At 38.3% G+C, this 26,402-nt stretch overlaps 1 protein-coding gene across 2 annotated transcripts; it reads right to left on the reverse strand.

The window, feature by feature from the left end:
* Positions 1 to 4,291: 4,291 nt before the first annotated feature.
* On the reverse strand, positions 4,292 to 25,796 carry LOC132909556 (innexin shaking-B). 2 transcript variants are annotated; one of them, XM_060964463.1, is made up of 5 exons: positions 25,170 to 25,796; positions 15,436 to 15,655; positions 9,007 to 9,296; positions 7,477 to 7,730; positions 4,292 to 4,983 (listed from the first exon to the last, which is right to left on the reverse strand). In XM_060964463.1, exons 1-4 carry the CDS (start codon positions 25,530 to 25,532, stop codon positions 7,482 to 7,484), a joined length of 1,122 nt encoding a protein of 373 aa, XP_060820446.1. In that variant the 5' UTR covers positions 25,533 to 25,796; the 3' UTR covers positions 4,292 to 4,983; positions 7,477 to 7,481. The 2 variants fall into 2 exon arrangements, with proteins under 2 accessions (XP_060820446.1, XP_060820444.1); XM_060964461.1 differs by lacking the exon at positions 25,170 to 25,796 and adding an exon at positions 17,134 to 19,284.
* Between the last annotated feature and the right edge of the window lie 606 nt (positions 25,797 to 26,402).

Consider the following 26,402-nt stretch of genomic DNA (forward strand, 5'->3'; position numbering starts at 1 on the left):
TTCATCGAATACATCGGAGACATTGCTTCCGTACGAACCATCCGCTCCAGCTACCTTACAGATAGCTCGTTTCAAACGCGTAATCCATGCGCGCTCGATCCGTTCGCTTTCGGCGTTTAAGTCCGTCGACGATACGAACTTGAAACGTAACGAGTTACTCGAAGCATTCTATTGTAGAGACACGGCGTTCGTCGCTAAGCCCGGAGAGAAAGCCCGAGAGCAAGGAAAAGGAGAAGAGATAAGAAGAGAAAGATGAAACGGCAGCGATTACCATACCGGCATTGCATAGGAGAAAATGACAGTAGAATGAAATCGGACACGAAGGACCATGCAGCCGAGCATGCAGCGTGAACAGTGAATATGCCCGGGCAAGCGATGTAAAGGATCCTTTAAATGCCAATGCTCTCGATCGGTATTACATAGAAGAAGAAACGCGAGTTTACCTCCACCTCCTTCTTCACAGCCGCCATGTTTCGCGGCTGTTGCACGCGACTGATGGACCGGTTGCTTGAGTCCTCCTGCTCGCACTCCTCGATATGGCCAGCTATGTATAGCAGGTCATTCTGATCTTTTCTCCGATCTGCCGTCTGTACAGGGTGCGTCAAAATTGTTGTACGTCTTGGTGTGGTGGAGATCGATGTGAAACATTGCCGCGAAGTCGACCCCTACCTTGAAACTCCGCATCGAAAAGTCAAATTTCTTCCGATTCTATCGTGTTCTACCGGTCTTTGTAAACGTAATTCCGATCGATGCGGTAACTTTGTAACGGAACTTTACCGAACATCGTTTTCTTTTCTTTTCTTTTCTTTTTCTTCTTTTTTCGTTTTTCTTTTTGCAACAGAAGGATCGAGCTTCGATCTATGATTTCCCTTGCAAGCTCGCTCCTTACGATCGATAGAATACGACGAGAGTAAACAAACTTGGCCTTCTGGCCTCGAATTTCAAGGTCAAGTCAATCGCGCTGTAATCTTTCTAGATCGATCTTTGCCAAACCGAACGTGTAGAATCGCGCTGTAGCGGTCCTGACACTTTCTTTCTCAACGCTCTCTACACGTATATCGCATACATGTACGTACAGTTTTAAAGTATTAGTTTAAATCGTTGGAATTTCAAATTATTTAAACGCGCGTGTATTTCAAATATTTTCTATTCTAATGTTTCACATTGATTACGGTGTTCCTATTTCATTCCTTTTATTTGTTTCCTTTATTGTAAAAAAAGAATTCGAAATTTCGAATATCCGCGAGTTCGTGATTATACAGAAATTTTCAACGAACGCAGTATTTAGTTTCGTTGCTTTTCGCTTTTTGGTAGACTTTGCCTAATTAAAAGAGGAAATGGAAACGTCTATTTCCAGACACAACGAAGATGCAGAAAATTTAACAGGTCTTGGTAAATATTATTTCCTCCCTTATTATTAGCATGATAAACTATAATATATTTATTAAATTACTTTCTAAAGGAAAATACATTTGCTTCGAGTGTTGCCGTTAAAAGTTATTCTCGCGGATTCGCTTTACATTAACACAGTCTTTGTGAAAGAAAAGTACGATTGGTTAGCGTGATTCCGTGATTCTCCTTGTTCATCCTGTATCCCTACTGACGTATTAGATCGTTGCATATAAAATGGCCCATTTAAAATATATCGTCAAATAGCAATAAATATTTAACGCGTTATCGAATAGCAGTAAATAATACTTTTTAATACGCGTGAAAATTTCAGATTTAAAACGAACCAAATGCAAGATCGACGCTTCGATTCTTTCTTCGACGCTCTTACATTATTTCATTACAAAATGAACAATTATGAAACAGGTATGAAAGAAATTCATGGATTAAAATCGTTTGAGCAATATCCTAATACCAACTTGAAGGTCGCATCGCTATAGAAGCTATTCATATACATCATATACATCATGTACATGAAGTTGGCATCGCGAACGTAACCTGATAATTTGAGAAATACAAGTTGGAAAATATGAATGGCAAAGACCGACTGAAAGAAGTTATCAACAAGAAAGAAAAGAAAGAAAGAAAGAACGCCGAGGAATGCGTCCTGTTACACCGCGAGCTGTAATATTTGCCAAGTATGCGGTAACATTTGCAGAAGGATTCCGACGATTTGGGGCATAAACTTTTAAGTAATCTACAGAGTTATTTACATCAACAAATTTACACGATTAAGCAGCCCAAAAAGATGGGATCCTTGTTGAAACGAAAGTAACGATTTTCTTGATCTCCGTTGGTGGAAATCTCGATAGGAATTTAATATCAAGAAAATGATCGTTTCGTTATTCGATACGCGGTTACTTATTTCAATATTTAATAGACGAAAGATACGAGATCCTTAAAAATTCGAATAAACTTCTTCTTGGATAAATGAAATCGAACTTTTTTTCGTTGTCCTATTAATTCGGATATACGAGGCTCCGCTATACTTTCTATAAGACATTTGTGGCCAGAAGAAGAGTAATACATAGATGGAAAACGATAGAAAAAGATTAGAACTAGAAAAATATCGTTACGAAGGTCCATCACGTTAGGACATCGATCAACTATATTATACCTTCCATTACATTGGCGAACCAATCCACTAAATCGTTAAGATAAATAAAAAATAAACTGTTAATATTATCGAAATAAATGAAATACACGATATGATTATTCGGTAAAAGGAAAAAAGTTTATAATAAAATCATTTCGATAATGATTTTTAGGGTTAGGTCTGAATTACTTGGGTTACCTCAAAAAGGAAAGAAAAAGGAAAAGAAGTTCTTGGTTATTCACACTCTGTCAAATGTAAAAGTAACTTGATGGAATATTGTGTACTTTTGTCGAAATATCGAATCGTTAAATACAATAACAACTTCCTAATAGCGAACTGTTCGCAGTATTACTCGGCTTGATAATCTCGATAATATATTCAAAAGTCATTGCAACTAAATCCCTTTCTACGAATACGTATCGAAAAAGATTGAAAAACAATCCTCATTGATTATGGGAGGAATGTAAAAAGTAAGTAATTCGATAAGATAACGAAGAAGCAATTTATAAAATAATAAAATTAACGGAATATAAATAGGTGTAAGTCCTTCTGGCAATTTAACTTTAATTAAACCCTTTAATTATATATATTATATATATATATATATATATATATATATATATATATATATATTAATTATATATATATGTATATTATTCTTTTTATACATTTTAAATATATTTTCGCGTAAATTGGCATGCGTTCTTTCAGTAGCCATGACAACATTTTTGCGAATATTTCGTTCCATAGTGTAATAATATTAATTTAGTAACGAATACTACAACATAAGATACACAGATGTATAGTCTTTTACGTCTGATTTCGTGTGATTAATGTATAGAAATTGAATTGAATGTATCATATCAAATGGCTATTCTTTGCGAGTAAACTTGTTCGAAAATTTACCTTGCTTTAATGTCTAGAATAAATAAATCGTCACACGGTTAAATATATCTTGATCTTGCGAACGTCGCGATTGATTCGTCGGATACATATTCTATAACGATTTCTTACTCGCTTACTTCCGTTAGGAATATTTTTGAACGTTGCAAGTTCAATTACTTGCAAGTGTAATAAATAATTTTCTGATAAAGCGTTTTCAGTCTCTTCCATGTCGATGTATGTAGATCTTCGCGTAACCGATTCCGTATATATCGATAAAGATCATTATATATGAATATAGAAATACGAGTGCTAAAACGAATCGAACGTGCAAATATAGTTGCAAGTAGTTTTAAAAATAACAGTTGTATTGCATATATCGACGGACGAAGAAAAATCATTCGAATCGCGGTTTTGATTCTATCGTCAGGTAAAATCCAGAAATATAACATTAGAACGTAAGCAAAACAGATTTGACACGCGGGCAAAGAAGAATTTTTAAACATCTTCTTGTTGTAGCGGCACAAATTGCGGACGTTAAGAGGTTAAGAAAGGGGAAAGGTTTTATATATTTCTATACTATCAACAAAATATTTAATATCGTAATAGTTTGCTTCAATTATATATAAATATAAATAGATTAATCTTTGTGTTATACAGGGACTGCCGATATTGTCCCATTATGTCGTAACGACATACTTGAATCTTGATCCTGTTCCGCGATAGCGAGAACGTATCGAGTTCAAACGTTTCGATCGATAAATATTTTACTTTCAATAAAATTCTAAATATTTTGGCCATTTCATCTGCAACAGCCTAATAACGCATATTTTACGAAAAAAAAAAAAAAAAAAAAAAAAAAAAAAATGGCAAAGTTACAGCCTTTCAACGCGACTGTACGAGGTAGAACACTTTAGGCGACGGGAATAAATACATACCTGTATTTTCATTTTCATTTTCATAATACTTTAAATTTCACTGATAGAGGAGAACCATTTTCGTTTTTCTCTCACGCTCTTATCCTTTTAGAAGAAATTAATCCATCAGTTTTCACTAATTCGCCAATTAGAAAATGGTCCACCTTCGATTTGAAGTTTTTGACAATCTATCCGTCAAATCCATATATATCTTTTTATTTTTGTCAAATCTTCATATATACGTATATTTGTTATACGATTTTTTTCCACCGTGCTTTCGCTTCTTAAATTAATCAAATTCGAACGACGTGTAGCGCAAATGCTTTGAAAGTCGATGGAAAGTCGTCGTAAGGCACGTTGTTGGCAATTTGTCTTTTACGCGAGCACGATCGATCGAGAGATCGCTCTCGTCGGAACAACAACGTCCATAAAAATAATTCGCCAACGATCCTCGAACCGGTGCTAAGGTACAAGGAAGGAAAAACATACGATTCGAAGAACGAATATAAAGCGATCCGTTTGATTCGACCGCTCGTCCGTGGATCTCTGGAAAACAGAAGTTGGTAGCACTTTTCCGGTGAAAAGTAGTTTCTCGTTGCCTTGAGAATCGCGCTGGTTTCCGTGGCTCTCCGAGGCAACCTGCAAGAACGATAGATACAACTGTAGAATATACATAAAGGATAATATTAAGAAAATGCGGGATCGGTCTAGCAAGTAGTAGCGGGACAGACTACAGCCCCGTTCCTATAGCAGATAGGGAAAAAATTCGATGTAGAAAGATACGCATTGTTGGTTGTGTCGTCGCGGTACTGTTGAATACGTATTGTTGTGGCCGGATGCGCGGCTTAGGAATGTCCAGGTGCTGGCCGAGGCAACCGCGAACTGCATCGCCGAATGAACCAATATGGCCTATCTATCTATTATCCCTTTATTATACGGCTGCCGATCAAACTAACGAGACGGTACCAAGTCATCGGAATGACCACCCTCTGTACTCTGTGAGTGTACGCCCTGTGTAAAAACCCTGCCAGATCCATTTACATTCTGAAATTGTTATCGGTCTCCGACCGGTACGTATCTCTTCTTCGTCGATTCTTCACGCGTATCCTATGTCATAGGTTCTCGGTTAATTTTCGAAAATAGCCTATCGATAGATGGATTCGAGAGCAGGAAAAACAGCTTGTGCGCGCGCGCGCGCGTGAGAAATCTTTCATACAAAAGTCAGGATAAGTTTTGAACGGCAGTATATAACGTCTATACTATGTACACGCAGAGCAAGAAGGCTGCAATATCGATTGGCCTGCTGCGTCGATGGACAAATATACCATCTGTATTCTTTCCTTTTACACTTGATGTTTCACACGCGTTGCTTTCAAGATGATGCTGTTATTTCGAACTAAAACTCAACAGAACGCAGCCCTCTCGCGTGCGTGGCTGTTAAACGGCCGAAAATAGGAGGACGTGTGTTAATGTCTAAAGCTTGTTGCCGACAAATTTATGCCCCCTGGTCCCTAATTTATGCCAGCAGGTTCGTATTGACAGTATCAGCTACAAGTGGCCGTATGACGTCACATATTCAAAGGCTTTATGTAAAACCATCGAACAACTAGGACAGAATTTATATATGGTGACTTAATTATTTAAGCCTTTATCGCTATCGAATTTATCTTATTCGAATTCTTTCAAGCGTTTTGTTCCAAGCGTCTTGTTCGAAGCGTGAACCAGTGGAAATCCTGCCTATACGCGTGCATCTGGAACACGGTCGCAGGCAGCGGCGAATTTAACCCTATTATTTAATTCAAGCTGATGATCATTTGTCGGCTGCCGAACTAAACCAAATTTTAACGAGTTAAATCGATGGCTAAATCGATGTTTGTTAAACCAATAGGAAGTTAATATTTACAGTTTATAGATTCTTCCATGTCTAAACATGTCAGAATTTTGAAACGGTGAATATCAACTTTGCACGATGCGATGGCAAATCTATATACGCGTTGAATCAACAAGCAAGCATGGTTTTAGCGAAACTAAAATTTTGATGCCAGTCTTTGCGCGCTAACAAACGTATCGTATGTAATTTCGATATTCGCTTGGTTTTCATGTATCTTTTTCTTAGGTGCAGCGAGCGCGCCATCGTCGATGCGCTGCAACGATGTTGCGAGCCAAGCGTGGAAGGTTTCGACAAAGGGGACGATCCTAGGAGTCGTTTTAGGAGTAGCGAGATTGATCAACTTGCGATTAACTCGTCGATATGGTGGTGAATTTTCGAGCCTCCTGTCACGAGTTGCGCACCTTTCGAACAAGTCTCAGGCCTGTAGGCAACATGCAAGTACAATAAGAGGACAATAGCCCGGAATCTGTGGCATAAGCGTACAACTTGGTCAACGAGTGTCTATACACCTCGAGCAAAGCGTAAGTGATTTTGCGTTAACCTAGTTTCTTAGTAAGCCGAAACGTTAGTAACCTAGATAAATTCCTCTCACAAACGCATTAATAACGATCGTGTCGTAAATATCATTCGTTTTACATAACGGTCATTTTGACTATTTCTATTTATTCTGTCTATTACTTTCCCGTACTTGCTGCTACGCTATAATCAACCTTAAGAGTAGGTTTTCACGTCGAATTACCGACTCTTCACATTCTTTCCCGAGTATCGTGATGCAAAATTTCCTAGTTGTCGTAAAATATAACAAACTATAACATAATAATAGACGAATAATACGAAAATGATGTTTCGTCGAGATAAATTCTATAAATTCTATTCGCGTGTAATTATTTCAAGTCAAAATGTCGTCGAAACGACTCGACACGAAATAAAACTGTTTCTTCCGCGTTATTTCTCAAACGTAATCAAATATCTCTAACAAGTTTCAATGAAATATCTATTATTGTAATACAATATATATTATTTCAAACGATTATTTTCTGTTGTTCGTTGTTGCTATTTCATTTCGAATAGAATTTGCCGAAACCCCCCGAGACGTAACTGGCATCTACAAACGTAAACCTTTCGTTTTCGGATGTAATAAAAGGACAACGTATTATCCTGGGACAATATAAACGGAAAATTTGAAAATCTAAGGAAACGATTTTAACGGCACGACAAAAGATACTATTGTATAAACTCACTTGGATCAGGCCTCCTGTAGTTCCCCTTTGATCCCGGGCACACTGTGATGATGTCTCGAGGCGAGTTTATTCGCCAGCTCGTGCATCACATCCCGGTATATCACCGTGTCCAAATTCTCGCCGAGCATATAGAGAAGAAACCAATCACCGACTTTGCTCCGCCGAACTATCGTTTCCACGGCTTCTCTCCTGACCAAACGAAACCGTAGTCGTAGAAGGTATACCCTCGTTCTTGGCGAAAATATGATTACGATCTAAAACAGGTACGAGAAGAAGTTGAGAATGTCGAAGGTTAACTGTCGCGAGTTATGCGCGGTTATTCTTTGTCGAGATAACGTAACCAGCCGTAACCAAAGTAACGTAAAGTAATAGAGAGCTTCTCGAGCAGCAACGTAAAAATGCCGCGAAACGTGATTAGTAGTATACGGTGTAGTGGTAGGAAAAACTAGAGAAATAATAGTAGATCGTTGCTATATAAATTTTATGTAGTAATCGATTGATATCGAGTATATGTAATCGAGTAACGTAGCTTGAAAACCTAAATAGAATTCATATCTAATACAGCGTGATACAGTTTACGTGTTGTAAAAATAAATAAAATAATAATGAAATTTGTCTACCAATTTAACAAATCGTGGGTTTATCAAATCGAGAATCAATTTCCACGACCGTTATCCAATGGTTGAGCCAGATATCGCTCACCCGTTTCCCACGGGGAAGATCGACGCGGCCCGCTCGCGATTCGCGCGCACGGTAGCGTGCGAGCGCGTCAGCGACATCTATGAGCATGCCGAGAACGGGGGCCGTTCTCGTTTTGCGCTCGATGACCAGCCTATCGGCACGCATATCCCGCAACTTTGGCCGGGCCGTTGCCGAACTATCGATCGCGCCCCATCTTCGGAACGAGGCGTTTCTCTCATCGTTTCGCAGACCGTTTAGAATCGTATGGAGAAGGTGGAATTGCTTTGAAGAATCGTTGCTCGCGACGCTGGAACCACGAGTTTTTCGGTCCGTACATTCCGTATGTTTTTCTCACGGACGGATCATCGTCTCGGGACTAGTCCTCCACTTTTCGAATCGGTCAGCCGGTATTCGTTTGGCTGGATATTTATTCGGCCGGAGAATCCGTCGAACGAGTTCGATGATATTGATTGAAAATACGTGGAATGCTGCAAGTTTCGTTACAGTTTTTCCGATCGATAAATAAATTATCTTCTTTTTCACTGAATTTAACGTACACATAATCCGAACAATCTGTTATCCGAGTACAATATCTGCTATCGTTATACGTGTTAGAGCATAACAGAAAATGAAAATGACGACGAGGCTGTACGTTTCTCGTTTCTCGTTTCACGCGTCGAAAATTTGTGCAGTTGATCGAAACAAACTAACAATTTCTTTGATCTCCGTTCGAACGAATGAAATTTAATACGAGGAAGATGATTATTTGGTTATCCAACTATTTTTGCCTTCCTATTACTCTCTATATAGGAGCCTGTACCGTACATGAAACGGAAAAGAGTCGCTTACCCTGTATAAAATCGTGACGAAGCTCAGCATGCCGAGAAAGAGGAACCAGAACCAGAGAAACACGTAGATCTTCTCGTTGACGACGTTCAAGGGCAGTATGCAAACGGCATCGTGCCTCTCTACCTCTCCGCTTACGCCGTATTTGTAGAAGGTGCACTTGGTCATTCTAGGGAACACGTAAATCATCGGATCGATCCGGTCCTCCTGATCCGACTCGAGGAACCTGAGCACGTCGATGCCGAACGTCAGGAACGCACCATCGAAGAACCGGTTCATCAGGAACATCTGACCTGCTCAAATTCAAACGCTTCGTATAATTCCTATCGCCATGGATTCGCTGTAAATATCGAGTAGGCATTACGCCGGCTAGAAGAAGTATCGTCACACGAGCGTATTTATCGTAGCGTTTACGCTACTAACAGCGATTAATTATAACCAAATACAATAAATTTCGTACGACTCGGAAAACTTTGTACTAATAATAGAATAAGATGTATAAGAAAACGATTTATCAGAAGATATACGGGTACGGGCGTGCCAATACCGTATGTGCCGTATGCGACGTACGATATTCAATAGTGGCGAGTAACAGCCGCACGCGTTTAGCGGTTCCGTTACGTCGAGCGGCAGCGGCCGAGGTAACCGTCGATATCGAGCATACCATCGCCGCTGTCGCGTGTTTTACCAAACTGTTTTATTTTTTCTGCTATAAAACAAAACAGAGAAATGGCAGAAACGTCTACTCTATCGCTTGTCACAGCAATCACAGACTTTCTCCAAGGCGTCTGGCTCCTTGAATAAATCGAAAAACCTAAGGAAAATATTTTTCCGCGTTTGTCGCTGGCCTTCTCGCTTTCATCGTTACTCGAATATATTTTAATGTTTCCAATATAACAAGAATCTGTATCGTTTTATTGGAAAGCGTCGACGGAATCTCTTCGCGTCAACGGTAGCAACCGATCACGACGATCACGACGATCGCGACGATCGCGACGATCGCGACGATCACGACGATCGCGACGATCGCGACGATCGCGACGATCGCGACGATCGCGAGTACCATGTAGAGGCATAAAATTTGCGATTCTTTTAAAAATCCGTTTTTTCCTATATCTGTGGCTTATCCGTATTCATACGCATTCATACGTATTCATACTCGTGAGTACCCGTGTACCGAGTTAATGAATGTTGTAGTCGATTACACGCGGAATAGAACAGCTCGGTGATTTTCTTCGTCAGATTTCCAAAAAATGAAACAACCACCTCCTACTTCGGAATACCGCAATCGTAACCGAAATTCTTGAAATGTAAGACCGGGCGGCGATTATACCTATGTAATGTCCGCGCAATTGTCAATTCGTACTACGCGACTACCCCGATTGTTAGAAAACGTCGACAGCAGTGTGCCAGGAACAAAGTGACCGTTGAAGAAAAGCGACAGACAATTACACGCGCGTATCGGTCGTTTAAGCTTGGTACACGTGGTCCGTTGTATCGTTGCCAAATTTCATCGTGAATCGTTCGTTCATTCACCGGTTCTCTTCTTTACGTCCGCTGGGACGACATCTCGCGAACAAACGCGAACGAACAAGACAGTACACGATACCGGAGGAAACACAAACGAATGCAGATGAACTTAAACGAAGACGAATAAGCACGAACGAACGCATAGTTGCGCGCAAGATCCGACTTCTCCTATGTCTGTTCCACAAAGTCCAGGTTTCACTATTTACTATCGTCTGTATTGCACGGTCATGAACGAATATATCTCATTATTATTAACTACTATTATTAACGAATATATCGTCGATGCTTGTTTGTTTGTTTGTTTGACGACTTTGCATACAGAAAGAAAAACTGGCTACCTTCCTCCGGAATTCTTTATATACCGTCATAAAGAACAAAACATCCCGATTATTTATCACATCTTTCGTATATACCATTCTATAATTAAAAAATTCGCCTGTAGCACGATAACCATATATCTTCATAATTCTATTATTATCTATAATATATTTTCGGTAATTTCTGTAAATTTCTGTGTAATTTATACGATCCGAACCGATAAAGGATGAAGCTGAAATAGCAATTCGAATAACAACATGGAACGCTACTGCTGGATAGATCCGTATCGTCGGGCACGCTTCTGAAAGAAGGTAAGAATTACCGCGTCAATATCGTCACACGCTTTATTATAATGTACAACATAATTAATAATGTACAACTAACACGACTGTAACATATTTTAAATATCGTAAATAATCAATAGTATCTGTATTATTTAGTACGCAATAGTCCTTTACGTCTCTCCTTTTCTATTAATAGTTGTGTATTCCTAGTCTTATATTTTTCCCTTTTATATCGTTTCTTTATACTAACTGTTACAACCAAAATGGAAAAAGTCATAGAATAGCAATTATCTTTTCGATTAAAATGTTCTTTGTAATAAATAATAATTATATCTGGCCGAAAAATCTTGTTCATTCCCGATAATCGTTATCGATGTGGGAAATTTCGCTAGTCGATAAGCAGTATCGATGAGAGAAATCGTATTTCGCGCATAGTAGCTATCTATGTTTGGGTTAGGTGTTTGGCTTTCAAGTTTATGTCTTATCGCTACGAAACCAAACTTTTCCTTCAAATTACCAACCACTAACGTCAAACTCGAACAAAAGTTATTTGCTACGTCGATGACAAGTGGCAACAGTGCGAATTTCCAAAATATTTGTCCTTCGATAGAAAATTATATTTGTTGATTTTTCTGTTTATAATTGCAGTTAGAAATCAAGTTTCGGTTTAACAACACATACGTTTCTTCGAGTTTTATACAGATCGCATTTCTCTCTACGTGTCTTGAATGATCGAACGGCAAACGATAGTTTACACCATTATCAGCAACCTAAACACAATTTCTCTCGTACAACCGTCGATAATCGTTATACGTGTTGGATCTTTTTGTAAAGAGCTTTTATACTCTTTCTTCGCTCTTTCGAGGTTCTGGGGTAAGCGCCGCGTACGCACGGGTCGCTTACCGAGAGATACCGAAAGACGTCGATGCCTCGTTGCCCGCTTCGTGGCCAGATCTCCTTCGGCTCCAATGCTCGTATTCTTTGGCAATGTGACGTCTCGTCGGATCGCTCGCCATCGGTGAGCTATCTCACGAATCTTTTAAATCGTAGGTCAACGACTCGGAGTCGTTGGATATCCACTTTGCAAACGTTCGTTCAAGTATTCTGCCGGGGTGCTTATCGAGTCCACGGCCCACTCGTAAATCACGCTAAAGCTAAATACTCATTTACCTAATGTTATCTGCCATAATCTTCTTGAGATGATGTTTTGTCGCTAACATACGTATATAATCGAAATAGAATTTATCTCATCGGCAGCGAAACATATTTTTCATCGCTTATATGGATATAATTATTTCTAAACAGAACGTTTAACAATCGAAATCCTTCAATTATGTGGTTTTTTCTTCTTTCAAGAACTACGATTCCCTTTAAATTATCCGTTTAATGTCCTCAATTTCTCCATCCGTGATCGTTTTGTTTCCTCTCTTCGTTTCCTTTTTCTTTCTCTTTTTCTTTTTCTTTTCTCTCTATCAAACAGATCTCGTGCTTTGCCGTTGCGCGTACGTTGAAAATTATCGACACTTTGACTATTCCGCTTCTATCAATTTGATTATTACTCATTACGTTTGAAAAAGCTGTTAATTCAGAGTTACCGCAAATTTATCTACACTTATGCTTGTTGACCGTTTACGACCGTTTTCATCGCAAGTGCCAATAGACACATCAAAAAAAAAAAAAAGGGGGGGACGGAAAGAGAAGAAAACAAATTTCTCTTTTTACATATGGAAAAATTGCATTCTATATTCAATACTTTCTTCCTTTACACTCGTGTATATTTAACTTTCGTAACTTTCCAAAAAAGTTAACAAAAAAGCTGTCCCTCGAAATTGGAAATTCGAATTGTTTAATTAGCTACAAAAGGATGACTCTCTAGCGAAATTCTTACTTTTTCCGCGCTATTTACGGACGAGGCAGATGTTAAACGATTTACCAACTTAAAAATAACTAAAGAAGGCGAAGACTAGAGTTTATTCGGCCGTCAAAGAGACGCATGGTACGCTGAAGATGAAACGGTGCTTGGGCACATATTCTTGGAAAACTTTCACGTGACGAAAAGAAACGAATTTACGAAATAAATATACCGTACTCGAAATACTAGTACTAGAAAACAGCGTGGAGTTTTGAGAAAATTGCATGTATGTGCATGCATGTACACATGCATACGTGTGTATATGGAAAAGGAAAGACAGGAGGAGTGACAAAGATTGTTAGAATCATCTTCTGACTCTACTATTCGTTTCTAACGCCGATACCGAGGTAACTTTTCGATAAACGGTGCACAATATCTCGTCCGCCATTAGGTTTAAGATCGTAATAGTGTCTTCTTTTTTTTTACTTGCAAACTAATATCCTTTCCAACATGTAACATAAAAAATATACGATTCTGTTTAAAGAAAACAAAGTTGACGTTGAAAATTTTGAAATCTCTCTATACAAGATGTATAGAAGAAATGCCGATACATCGCCTTTTGCCCTTTCTAATAGCACGCACCTTTTTGTACGTAACAATTTTTCATCGGACGCATAATTTAAAAGTTATTTGAGGTGGTTAAATTGGATAAATTACCCTTGCGTAATCGATATGCAAATGTTATAACGAATACAATGGTGTGTAAATACTTTTTGTAGCCAGTCACTGTACACATTATAGATTAAAACGATTAATTTCCTACGTATTCCCCCTACTTATTATATTATATATAAATTTTGATTTGGTCGTACCATACTAAAGTTTCTTAGCACAAAAATTCTTAATCGTTTCAGCCATTTAAGGAGATGATCTGAATAGTGCGCGATAGCTGGCAAAGGAAGAGGTTGACGGAAGGAAGAAAGAGGAACGGTGACACACGTAAGTCCGATACCTGTATGTATCCTCCAATCGTACGAGTACTCGTGTTAATTTTTCTTTCTTCTTGTTCCTTTGCATCGAGTTTTACTTCATTTACGAAATTGGTAAAATCAACGACCTCGTTGCCTGCATTACGCTTGTATTCGATTACTCGAACTATTGCCTGAATCGTTATGCGTACTGCTCTTAAACATCGCTCGATCTTTCATTAATTTCAGAAATATTTTCACCATTAAGTTATCGTATTCTCAGTTAGTTACACCTTTAATACGATATATCTCTGACGACGGAAAGCGCATGGACGCAGAAACGAGCTTTCTTTCATATTTAATATTATAAACAGCCAAATCTTATCTCCTCTCCTCCTTATTACACCTTATTTATTTGTAGTCTCCTTTAAAAACTCTTTGAAAAGATCGCACTGTTCGTTAAACTACGTGACATTTAAATACGCGAAACATTCTATAATTACACAAGAATCGGCAATTTTTCCGATTAAAATGTTCGTATCGCGTTCGTGTTATATCGTTTCCGTCAGAAAGATACGTTGGTGAATGTATAATTTGGAAAAAAGCTTAAAAATAAGAAAGTTTTGCCTTCGAGTATGTAGCTAGATACATTGTCTCAGCGATATCCCACATTCTTGGATCATGTTACATTGCTGGATCGCGACGGGCCGTCCCGCTTTCCGGTGCGTCAGGGGAATCTCCTTCTCCTTCCCTCCTTCTCCTCCCTGCCCCACACCCAACCCTTACGCCTTGTAGGGACGAGGACTGTATAGTTCTTTATCATCTTCTTATATTCATTCTTTATTATCGAATGTTTCCTGCGCGTGTTCATGCTATCCCATTAATCAAATATTAAAACTAGTTAAAAAACAAACATTACATTTACGAACAGGATTGTTATAGGATTGTAACAGGATAATTCTGTTCGTTGTTTCGAGAAATCTCTATGTAGAGAATTACGCATTGTTTAGACTTTAGATTATGTTTTTCATTGTAGAATGTATGTAATTACGTTATATTTAATTCTATACCGCACATTACCCAGATATTACCGTTTTCTCTCTGGTGCGTTTCTTTTCATCTTTTCTATTTTTGCATATTTCTTGCCTTGTGCGTGTGTGGGCGCGCGCGCGCGTCGATCGATTCATCGAAAATTATTTCGCGCTAAAGCTGATCGTATTAATTTCTAATATTTATACATGTATGTACATAGTCTGCCGCCCCATTCATTTCACAAGCGTACACAGCCGCGCATACTCGCTCATCGTATACACGTCAATAAGGTAAGTTTAGTTTGAGCTATGTAAAAAAGTCGGTTACTGCACAATACGTAGAAAGAAGATTGAGATCGGTAGGGATCAAGTCCCCTATTGCGCGTAACGACCAACATAATTTATCACGTATCGGAACGACGAAGAAGAAGAACTAACGTGCAACTCACCGACCACATTCAGCAGGGCAAGAAGTTCGCAGAGGTAGTACCTGTATGCCCACCAATTGTGAAATCGAAGATTCTCCCACAGATAGTCGAGCAACATTTTCTTCTTCTGCTTCTTTTCGACCTCGGAACAAAGACCGATATCAAGATCCATCATTAAAGCATGAATCTTGCCACCCTCCCATCCTTTCCATAGCCATCGAGGCGTGTAGAACAGGATCGCCTGAAAAAAAGAATCGTCCAACATTTTAACGCTATTACGATGTTCAATGGGTGTATTACACGTTACACGTTACACGTTACACGTTACACGTTACACGTTACACGTTACACGTTACAGGGTTGATTAAAATGAACGTACGCTATTTTCGTAAGATGGACAAACCGCGGACTAACCGTACTTGCTACACCGAACAAGTCAATGAAGAATAAATAATTTGAGTAAAATATACATACACACGATGCTGTTTGTGATATTTAAAAGTTTTTTAAAATTCGGGACAAAAAGATGATACATTATTTTGAAACCACAGCAAACTCTCTAGTCAAATACGTGCAGTTACGTTTATATTTGAACAAGAGCAGGATTAAAAGAGTACAGCGATATTTATAGTAGTCGTTGTAGTAATATTTTCGTAATGACGTGTCGAGACATCATTATATCGTAGATAATCATATTTTATATTATTAGGGATAATAGAAAATATTCATATTACAGGTACCTTTTTTAAAAGTACAATATATATCTTGTAATAATATATTATAAATAACGTGTGTGTGTGTGTGTGTGTGTGTGTGTGTGTGTGTATGTGTTAAAAACTTCACTTTTACCAGATCAAATAATACAATAATAAATTCAGATACGAATTGCGAAAGAAAACACATGTACCGAAGAGAAAATTGGAGAGAATTCCGCATAATCCAGTATACCGAAATAAATAGGGTTTGTCGAACGAATGAAATAGAGAATGGAAAAGAGAAAGAAAAAGAAAGACAGACAACGGCCGATAATTGAATCCTAGAAAAAGCATAAGCCAAAGTCAGAGTGCAGATTCAAGGAAAATGTGCGTGCTGAATCAAATGACACGTAAATTGCACGCTTTTTCCCAACACATTTAAATGAAAATCACGTAAAAAGATCCGCGTAAAGATAGAACCGAGCGTACACGTATTGGAAATTGGATTGACAGTCGGTAGTTTTCATTGAAATATTTTATCATAAATTTTTAAATTTAGTTTTAGTTTTAAATTTTAATTTAGTTTTCTCTGTTCTATGTTCGTTTCAAAAGATACCGATGTTATTCGTATAACAAAACACGGGATTTTTTATTTCAAATGTAACGACATGCATTCGTGTGTATCGTAGGAACGATTTTCGTCTTTCGACTCGTTTCCCTAATCTTGCTGAATTGAAAAATTACAATTTCCTTTTTTCAAGTTCATACCATCTATCGACTGTTCCCGTCGTTGTTCTTTAATTCTTTCGATAATTTCTTCGCTTTTACCTCTTTGACTTTTACGTCTAATAAGGAATTATCGAGAACGATATATCCAAGTCCGTTTAGAGTAACTAGTCTATTTTATCGTCCGATATCGTTCGGATAATCAAACTTTGAGAAAAATGGAAATTCTACGGAATTATCGTTCCAATCGCTATTCGCAAATATCATCTACTACAGCGATAGAATGACGTTTTCATACTTGCAACAATAGAAAGAAGATGACCCATTGATAATACTTGTGCTGTTTGACCAAGGGATGCGACGCGTGTCCGTGCAGTCCATCTCCTTTGCTATTCGAAACACCAGGATAAGGCACTGCCTGTCCCAAACTCTTATTAAACGCGTGCACCATACTATACGTGGTATGTAGCCAGCAAAATGTTTCCAAAACGATTTTATCCACGGAACCTGAGGCCTCACAATGGATCGGCGAACCGGAAATACTTTTGCACGCCAGCGTTACACACCCACCAAGCAGAAGCGCCACCGTTGCGCGATAATGCAGTCGAAATATCATAGTGTCCTCGGAGATCCGTTGAATTTTAAACAGTGACCTCAAGGAGCCGAATACATCCACCATCTTCAACATCAGAGGCATTTTTCTACGTCCTGAACGACGAATCAATTTCGAGACCACAGAATCCTCCTCGTCGAGAAGATGATCGTTCTCTTCCCCGTTTTGCAGATCCGTCTTTGTAATTCGAGCTTTCGGTCGTTTCGAAGAAACTTATCAGAGGTGAAGATCGGTTTTTCGTTTATTTCGAATAATCTTTTTAATCGGCGGTCTTCTTATTTGCAATTGGGGGACTTTTGTTGTCGAATCGAATCGCGAGTGAAATAATTATCATTTGGAAAATTCGTGAACTCGAAAGCCAAATAATTACGGACTTGGAAGTCTTTCAACTTGAAATTCAACCAATTATCAGTTGGTAAATTGTTGATATTGAAAATCCAATAATTATCGGTCAAGAAATTCTTCTTCAAGTCATGTAACTATTGGTAGGGAAATTTTTGGAAGAAATTAAAAATCGTACGATTATCGGTTGGCCAATTCCTCAAATTCGAAACCCGACAATTATTAAGCGAGGAATTATCGAAATGAAAAATTGTCGAGGTCGAAATCGATTGTTTATGGATTATCGAAATTAACATAGTTATAGACGTTGAAATTTTTAATTTAATTTAATTTAATTTAAATTAAACACAATTGGTACTCATTAATGCAAAACTGTTGAATTTGAAATTAACTGCAAGCATGTTAGACTTGTAATTAACAGTTGAATTATTGTAATCGAAGTTTTCACCGATTTAATAAAATCTAAGAATAGAAGCTGACGGTTAGAGAATTCATAGAATTCAAATTGAAAGATGCATTTTCCGGATGGAGAACGTTAAATAAAAAGGATAACACGCTTTGTTGTAAGAAATTTGCCTTGAAATATCATTCTGCCGATTTAATATCGATAAATGTCCGAAAGAAACGACGAATATTTCTAAATGATATACCGTGAATATTTGATCAGAATATTGTTTACGTTAAACGTTTTTGATCTAACGCGGAGAAATATTCGAGACTGTTTTCTCAAAAACGTTCCAAATTTCTATCAATTTTATCTAAATATTCACAGAATGTGTACGATTTTTACTGCAGGTTGCGTGTAACATTACGTAATCCTTCAAATCTTTTGAAACAGGAAACAGCAAACGCGTAGAGAAATAATGTTCGTCACTGTCGGCCCGTATCGGTTTCTTCATCGTGATTAACCACAGAAGACTCTGACCAACTCGATTTTTCACAACTCAATTTTTTCTTCACAGTGTACGTATTTCGCCGAGTTTCTACCTTTCTACCTCTTAAACTGCCATTCTTTCAATTTTCCCCATTTTCATCTTCCTTTCTGAAAAATATTTCATTTCCCACTTTCTGCTACCAATTCTTTCGTACAGTTGCAATACTTTCCGCAAACTTCTTTGAGATTACCGCTAGAAGGACTTGCCAAGTCGACAATTTCTTCGAATATTTTCATTTTTTCTTCAATTTACATACAGATCTTCTCCGCGTTCTATCATGTTTGACGCGCGTTTCTATAACGAGCTACTAACCACGTTCTTCCACAGTTAATTCCAACTTGTTTGGCACGCGTGATCTGGTAAGTGGGTGCAGTTTCCTTTTCTTTTCTTTTTTCCTTTCTTCCCCGAAATAACTGTATATTTCCAGGATAAATGGGCGGATAAAAATGGATAAAAGTGGAAAAACCAGAACAACGAGAGGACGGAACGAGTATTCGGACACGGTGACAGACACACGTGGTGCGCGGAAGCAAGCCGTTAGAAGACTGGCCGAACTTGAGAGGCATCCCTTGGCCTCGATACTAAACACATAACTTGTATGATCCTCTAAGTATCTTCCTCTTGTCTTGTCAATGAAGTTGCACATACCGTTGTTCCGAACCGTCTTAAAAGTTACATCGTCTCAGCGCAGTCCGCGTCCTCCCGTATCGAGTATCGGTATCTCATTCGCGCTCCTTCCTTTCCATTCCCTTGTTCGAATACTCCAAATTTTGCCGATCCAGTCATTTAGACTGGACCGCTGAAGCGGACGCTTCTGTAGAAATAGCAACTACTTCGTACGGTTCGAACAGACCTAACCCGCTGTATTCACCTCTTATCACCTTATCACTTTGTCACCTTATTACCTGTACGGCCGCCGCTAGACAATCCGCGGTGCGAAGTTTAATCTCCAAATCGGATACACAGGTCTGAACGACGGAAGGTTGAATCGAGAAATCGATAAGAACGTCACATATATATTGGATTTTTGCCGTACGATCGAAAACGATGAGTGTGTGTACATTTGAAAAAAAGCAAAGCTGAACTGTGTTACAGCTGAACGACCTTGATCCAATATCAAGACAAGGTCAACATTGCAGGTCCCCTGCAAATCCTACGACTTTAATATATACATATATGACATTTATGCAAGTTACGCAGTCAACTATCAATTTTGCCTATTTACTATCTAAGCGCATTATTGAATAGAAAAATTAATAGTACGAGTTCTTCGTCGTTGATCCCAACATGTTGAATTCAAAAAGGATAAATTTCAGTCGAATCTCCGATTCGAAAAGAATGGTATAATACGTTAATTTATAAATCCAATTTCGTTCCTTTACCTTTTTCGTTACGTCTCGTTTCGTGAAATACAATATTAATGATTTTCGTTTATCATTGAAATTGCGTTTATCAGTTTATCAGTGAAATTAATTAAATAAAAATTACAAGTTTGGCCAAAAGTGTATAGAAGGGTTGGCTAGATTCCGATTTTGATGATTTTTGGCCAGGTTGTGGAAATCGGTATGTCGAACAACATTTTCCTAAACATATAAGCACCGAGGTCGCTTAGTTTCCGAAATATTCGCCAAAAGCTATACGTGGCCTATGCGTCGGTATTGGTTGCCTTATTTCCTTGGTATTGCTTATCTTCTCTTTATAAACGACGGTCGACGTGTTTAAACGCGGGTTTAAACGCAAGTACGCATTTCACGTTACGAGAAATGGCTATCACGATTGAAATTTATTTCAATATGAATATCATCGATGTATCGAGTTTGGATGAGTCTAAAGTTTCTTTTATTCAGCCGTCTCACGGCGATGCTTGCACTAAATTATAACATTTGTTCTATTTCGTAAAATAATATCAATTATTTATTCGCTCGTTATTCGTACAATTAATTCGTTGTTATTGAACGCAAACGTTGCCTCGCGGCGGCCGGATTGTAAAATCTAACCGAAACCTAAACCCAACACATCGATAATATTCACTTTTAGTCGTTCAGTTTAACATTCAGAAATCAAACGTTCTTATCAACGCGTTTCTTACATTTTTCCGATTAAAATAACACCAAACACGATATAATTTGCGAGCACGTTCAATTAATTAAATAAAAATTATTTATTAATGGTAATTAACATTTATAGCTTGTATTGTATTATTAACATTTATAATTAAATACATACAAATTTGTAAATACGATTTGTAAATTATAGCGTGTTTGGTGTCGTTTTAGTCAGAAATATCTCACAAACACGTTGGTAAAAAGTTCAATTTAAAAAAGAAAAAACGTCAAAAGTAAAAAAAGTTTGATCGTTGAATCAGTACGTAAGAGCATACATTGTCTTTATTTGCGATATCTGACATTGGATCGTGTTGTTACGCCGGTCGACCGCGGCAGACAGTCCAGCTTCCCCATGTATCGACAGTTTTTTTAATTATCGTCCTGTCTGTTTATTACTTGGGTCTTGGGCAATTGTTTCAGAAGATATCGCACTTTAAAACATTAGAAAATGTAATTATACACGATAATGTATATGTATGATAGAAATGAACATTTTTTAATCACTGCAAACTCAAATAAATTAATCGTAAATTTGTTGTCATATTACCGTATGAATATTTTTCATAGGTTCGTATTAGCGATTTTTCGCTATAAACTCGCCTCGCAACAATTTACTAAATGTATCGCGTAGGATAACATCTGGAAAACAGATTAGTAAAGCCATAGCTTTAATCGAATTCATTTTGAAACACACGACGTCTGCCTAAAACAATCTTTCGTACAACAAACAATTCGCGAACTTTAAGCAAACTGTTAGGACAGGGTCTACGATGCGTATGTTATGTGGCTATTTTTAGGTTACAAATCACAGTGACGTATGGGTTATATTTTTTCGAGCAATGTGTAGCAAGGAGACTTCCAATGTTTCGGCAGGGGATCTCCTGCGCTCTCAACAGCGGTCAACGTATCGTAAGCTCACGTGCGCCCCAGACCTTAGCACCCTGGCACGTCCGCACGGAGGCCATTACCAGGATTGTGGAAACCACCCCACACCTCTTATCGGTTCGCTGGCGTCTACCCTTCTGTGCCATGGCTCCTGGACAACGTAGGCGAGAGTCTGCCGAGACTCCACCAGAGGACTTTGCCGGGCCAAATGAGAAAGAAAGCTCGAGTCAGAGAAACGGAACGTTATAATAGCAAAACTACGAATATGCGAGTTCTCTTCTACCTCAAGAAGAACGGTGCTTCGTAAAAAAGGGAAAAGAGAATAAGTACGCAAACTATTGACCTGCTGCGTGCATGTTCTAGGAATTTTCAAAATTATTTTTACGAAAAAATAAGCAGTAACCGTAAACGTAGGGAAATGCTATTTTTTGCATTGGTAGAAATTCCGACAAAATCCTGTCATGAATTAAGACCTATCCAGTATAATCATGTTTTTGTCTGAACGAAAAGAAACTTTCTCTCTCTCTCTCTCTCTCTCTCTCTCTCTCTCTCTGTTTGCATATCTTTAGCAATTAAAAGAACAAAAAATCTGGAAACACTGACATTGCAAAGTTTCGAAATTACTTATGTACGTATACCTCGTGCGAAATCCTTCTTTGACAGAAATGTGATAGAAGAAGTATCGTTTTTTGTAGTTAAAGATTTCTGAAAGACGGTAAAACCGTAGTATTGCAGAAATCGATATTTCGAATAATTTATATAAATAAATGACGGAGTCGCTTAGTTTCAGAGATATTCGTGAAAAACTTGCGGTGCCGGCAAACTGAATTCCGCGTACGATTGCGCGTCTGTGATAGCGTACGCGTCAGTGTTGGTTACCGACAGCCGCTTATCTTCTGTTTATAAACGAGGGTCGACCGAACTGAAAGGCCTCGTGCACAATGTACGTATGCGAGGCTGCGAAAGTCTGCAAAAGTCTGCAAAGTTGTAGCTTTTATTGACTCGATTAAAATTAAAAGCGAATATCATTAATGTATCGGGTTTAGGTTTCGGTTAGATTTCTCAATCCGGCCGCCAACGTTTGCGTGGGATAACAACGATCAATGGGATCAATTATAAAAATGATAAGCGCTGTCGCGAGACAAATTAGAAACATTCTACAAATCCGGCCCAAAACTCGACGCATTGATGATATTCGCTTTTAATTGATTTATAACGGACATTTCTTACTTTGTCTCGCATAGGCACGTTGTGCGCGGGACCTTTCAGCTCGGCCGACTCTCGTTTGTATGTAAGCAGAAGATAAGCGGCGGCAGGCAACCGAGACACTAACGCATACGCTCTATCGCAGATGCACACAGCCAGCCGTACGCGGAATTCAGTTTGCCGGTACCGCAAGTTTTTCGCGAATATCTCGGAAACTAAGCGAGTCCACCACGTACATGTAGAGGAAAAGATTGTTGAAAACGTTGAGTTTTGCAACATATCCAAAAATCATTGAAATCCAGGGGATCGTTGGCTTTTCTACAGCTTCTACATCTTGAAAGATCGATATTCACACTTTCGTCTTGTTAAATAATTTGAGCAATCGTTTAATCTCCTTCTTACATGCATATAAATTTCATTCAGTCGGAAAATTAACTTTATGTCCGACAGTTTCGAACATTTTATTGCAATTTATTGCAACATAAATTCGATTCCTACTATCGATTAAACAGCAATGGTCATCCTGATCTCTGATGTTTGAAAAAATATACAATTGTATAATAAATCTTGAAAACACGTTTCACGGGTAATAAGTCTATGTGTTCTTACTTCGTTTAGCAGCTGCGATAACATACGAGACAGATAAATTTTTACACGAACATCTTTAATTTTATCTTTATTATAGCAGATTCGACAACTGTAGCATTAGGAATCATTCATGGAGGAAATCGACGCGTGGCTGGTCAGCCGTTCTACCGATCGATACCGAATCAACGGAGAGACAATTTAATTCCGTCGAAGAACATGTTCTAGTTGAAGACATCGGCTGATCGTTTAAGGTGAGGGTGGAGGAGCGTCTTTGACCGAACGCCAAGGCGACTCACGCGACAGCGGCGACCCTCGGTGACGAAGCAACGGTTAGGGGTTTAACGAGTTAATATGCTTAGGGTTTCTTTCTTGGCAATGAACTAAATATAAGCTTCTGTAAGTAGCGGGTAAATTCCACGACCGTTGCCGCAACCAGTTCGCTCGTTATCCGGCTTTTCTCATTGTCGAATCTTTGCGAATGCGATTCCTTTTTACCGTCTTTTACGTCTCAAACGAATTAATTCCAAACTAGTTTCCAAAAATCTTGCGGACGTTTTCAATTTCACGTTCAAGAACCACTTTATTATCTTTACTTGCTATTTTAACCAAATTACTTTAATTATTGCTATTTTAAATTATTCAGTTCGTTTTTATCGAAATTGAATAAAACTTTCTGTACAAATGATAAATAAAGAAATATATTATTCGCCAATTGTGCAGGAATATCCAATCGATTAAGGATTTAAACGTTCCGGATAAGTTATGCATGAAAGTATTTACTTGTATAGAAATTTAGTCGAAATAACTTATTCGCATAAAAATTTGTCTCCTGTTATAGTATTAGCAATAATGTGAACTGTACCGCCCGTGAAATCTACTTTCAACATTTATCGTACAATCGTGTGTTTTTTCAAACATTGGATCAAGAAGACTATCGTTCTTTGGTAAATTAATAGGACCAATCGGGCCAGTCTATGACTGGCTGTATCCGTACAAACTTCACGCCCGCACTCGCAATTAGTCGGGGTATTTGCTTGAGTACAATTTTTAATCTAAACAAGCAGGAGATAATTATTCTACCAAATAGAGAGGCAGTGATTTGTTAAGAATCATTATACGGAGAAGATAATTGACTAAAATGAAGTTATTTGAATAATCATCGTAGATAAATATTTGTTCGTTCGAAACAGTTCCGGTAATGTCCAAGTTTGATTGTTGCATAGGAACCGACCGAGGAGATTATTCTTACGATGGAATAAGAAGGAAACGTAGAATGAAATGTTTTTAATATACTTTTAGTACGTTTGAACTTGACTGATTACCGACTGGGTACTAGCAAGCATCTAGCAGAATGTTATACCACGTGGCAGAACGGTTAGAGCTAGATATAACGTAGGAATATAGAGATGGGTACAGGACTGGTAACATTATCGTCGAAGAGCGTCGTAGAACGAAACTGAACGCTTCTCCGTTGCATACATTTTCGGCCAGTAGCTCTTTTACGTTATTATCGAAAAGAAAGCGAAAGCGAAAGCGAAAGATATTAATGGTAAAAAATATAAGATAGGAGAGAATAGATAGAAAATGAAAACAAAATTGTCTACGATTTTAAGGAGGAGGAAGAAGAAGATTGAGAAGAAAAGAAATTGTGATCGATTACCTGCAGAAACAGCATGAAGCAGACCCACTGATAGTACCTGTACTCCTTCCTTTCCGTCTCCGGATGCGACTTTGAGTTATCTACGCCAGGAAACGGTACTTCGAAACCCTCTCGTTTCCTATAAGCCGCAGTAATCGTATACGTACTATGAATCCAACAATACGTATTCAAAACGTCTTCCGGTAGATCCTTACTATGAATACAATCAATCGGATTACCAACGTATTGTCTCGTGGTGACGATCAACGAAAACGAAATCAGCAGGATCACGGTTAAACTATAATGCAATCGGAACACAGCTGTGTCAATATGTACGTGAGAGATCTTAATAAGGCTCTTCAGACCTCGAAATATGTCCAGCATTTTGAATGACCGAAGAAACGCGAAAGTTTCCTCCCTTTTTCTTTTTTCTTTTTTTTTTTTTTCCGTCAGACGACGGTCATTAGATCGCTAACGTCGTACCTCGCCATTCATCTTTCAATCGCTTTGCTCTGTCTTCCACCTTTCTTAACCAGTGGAAGGGAAGATGCAACTTTGCCAGTCTATTTGAAGTTAGGTCTCCCTTCAGGACGCAAAGACGCACAGAGCTGCAAGTTTAAAGATCTTTCGGAGATTCGTTCCTTCGGATCGTTTAGCTCGTGAAATCGTTTGAAGTCGACTTAATCCCAACAGAATTTAGGTATTTCTCTAGCCTTGGGCAAAAAATGAGAATTCACTCGCGCTCCCTTCGAAAGAAATCGCCGCACGACGTAGGATCCTTCGAGCGAATCGGATCCTCTGCCGTCCGTCGCTAATTTCCTTTTCTGCACGCTTCTTATGCTCATAGCATTTAGCAAAGTTTCCTATTCCTCCATTTATAAGCATCATTCCTTCGATTAAACGCTTAACAAGTTAGACATCTACGCGAATATTCTATTATATAATACACACATATATATATATATGTATATACGTATATGTATATTTAACACGTTTGTGTTTTTAACAATGTATTTGGAAGGATTACTGCTTCCAAGTTGTTTCTTTTGAAAGTAAGCATACCTTTTTAAGAAGGGAGGGAAAATTCATTCGCGCAACTGACATATAACATATTCATGTATCTGACATATTCGAAACAACTCTTGTATTGGTGAAAAGTTTTCAAGGTTAATTTTTATCCATCGATGTCCTTTTTTCCGAGCGAAGGATTTAAAATTGAACGGGCAGTTGCTTTCTGATTCAAAAATAAATTTA

This window comes from Bombus pascuorum, chromosome 8 (assembly GCF_905332965.1).
Source record: "Bombus pascuorum chromosome 8, iyBomPasc1.1, whole genome shotgun sequence".
NCBI classification, from domain to species: domain Eukaryota; kingdom Metazoa; phylum Arthropoda; class Insecta; order Hymenoptera; family Apidae; genus Bombus; species Bombus pascuorum.

Excerpts from the sequence above, each read along its gene's own strand:
- LOC132909556 (XM_060964461.1), bottom strand. The coding sequence starts at position 17,532 with ATGCCTCTGATGTTGAAGATGGTGGATGTATTCGGCTCCTTGAGGTCA. Across the intron at positions 15,656-17,133 it reads TCTTCTTTCTATTGTTGCAA|GCGATCCTGTTCTACACGCC; the intron begins GTATGAAAACGT and ends TCTTTTTTTCAG. Across the intron at positions 9,297-15,435 it reads TGCCCTGCTGAATGTGGTCG|GTCAGATGTTCCTGATGAAC; the intron begins GTGAGTTGCACG and ends GAATTTGAGCAG.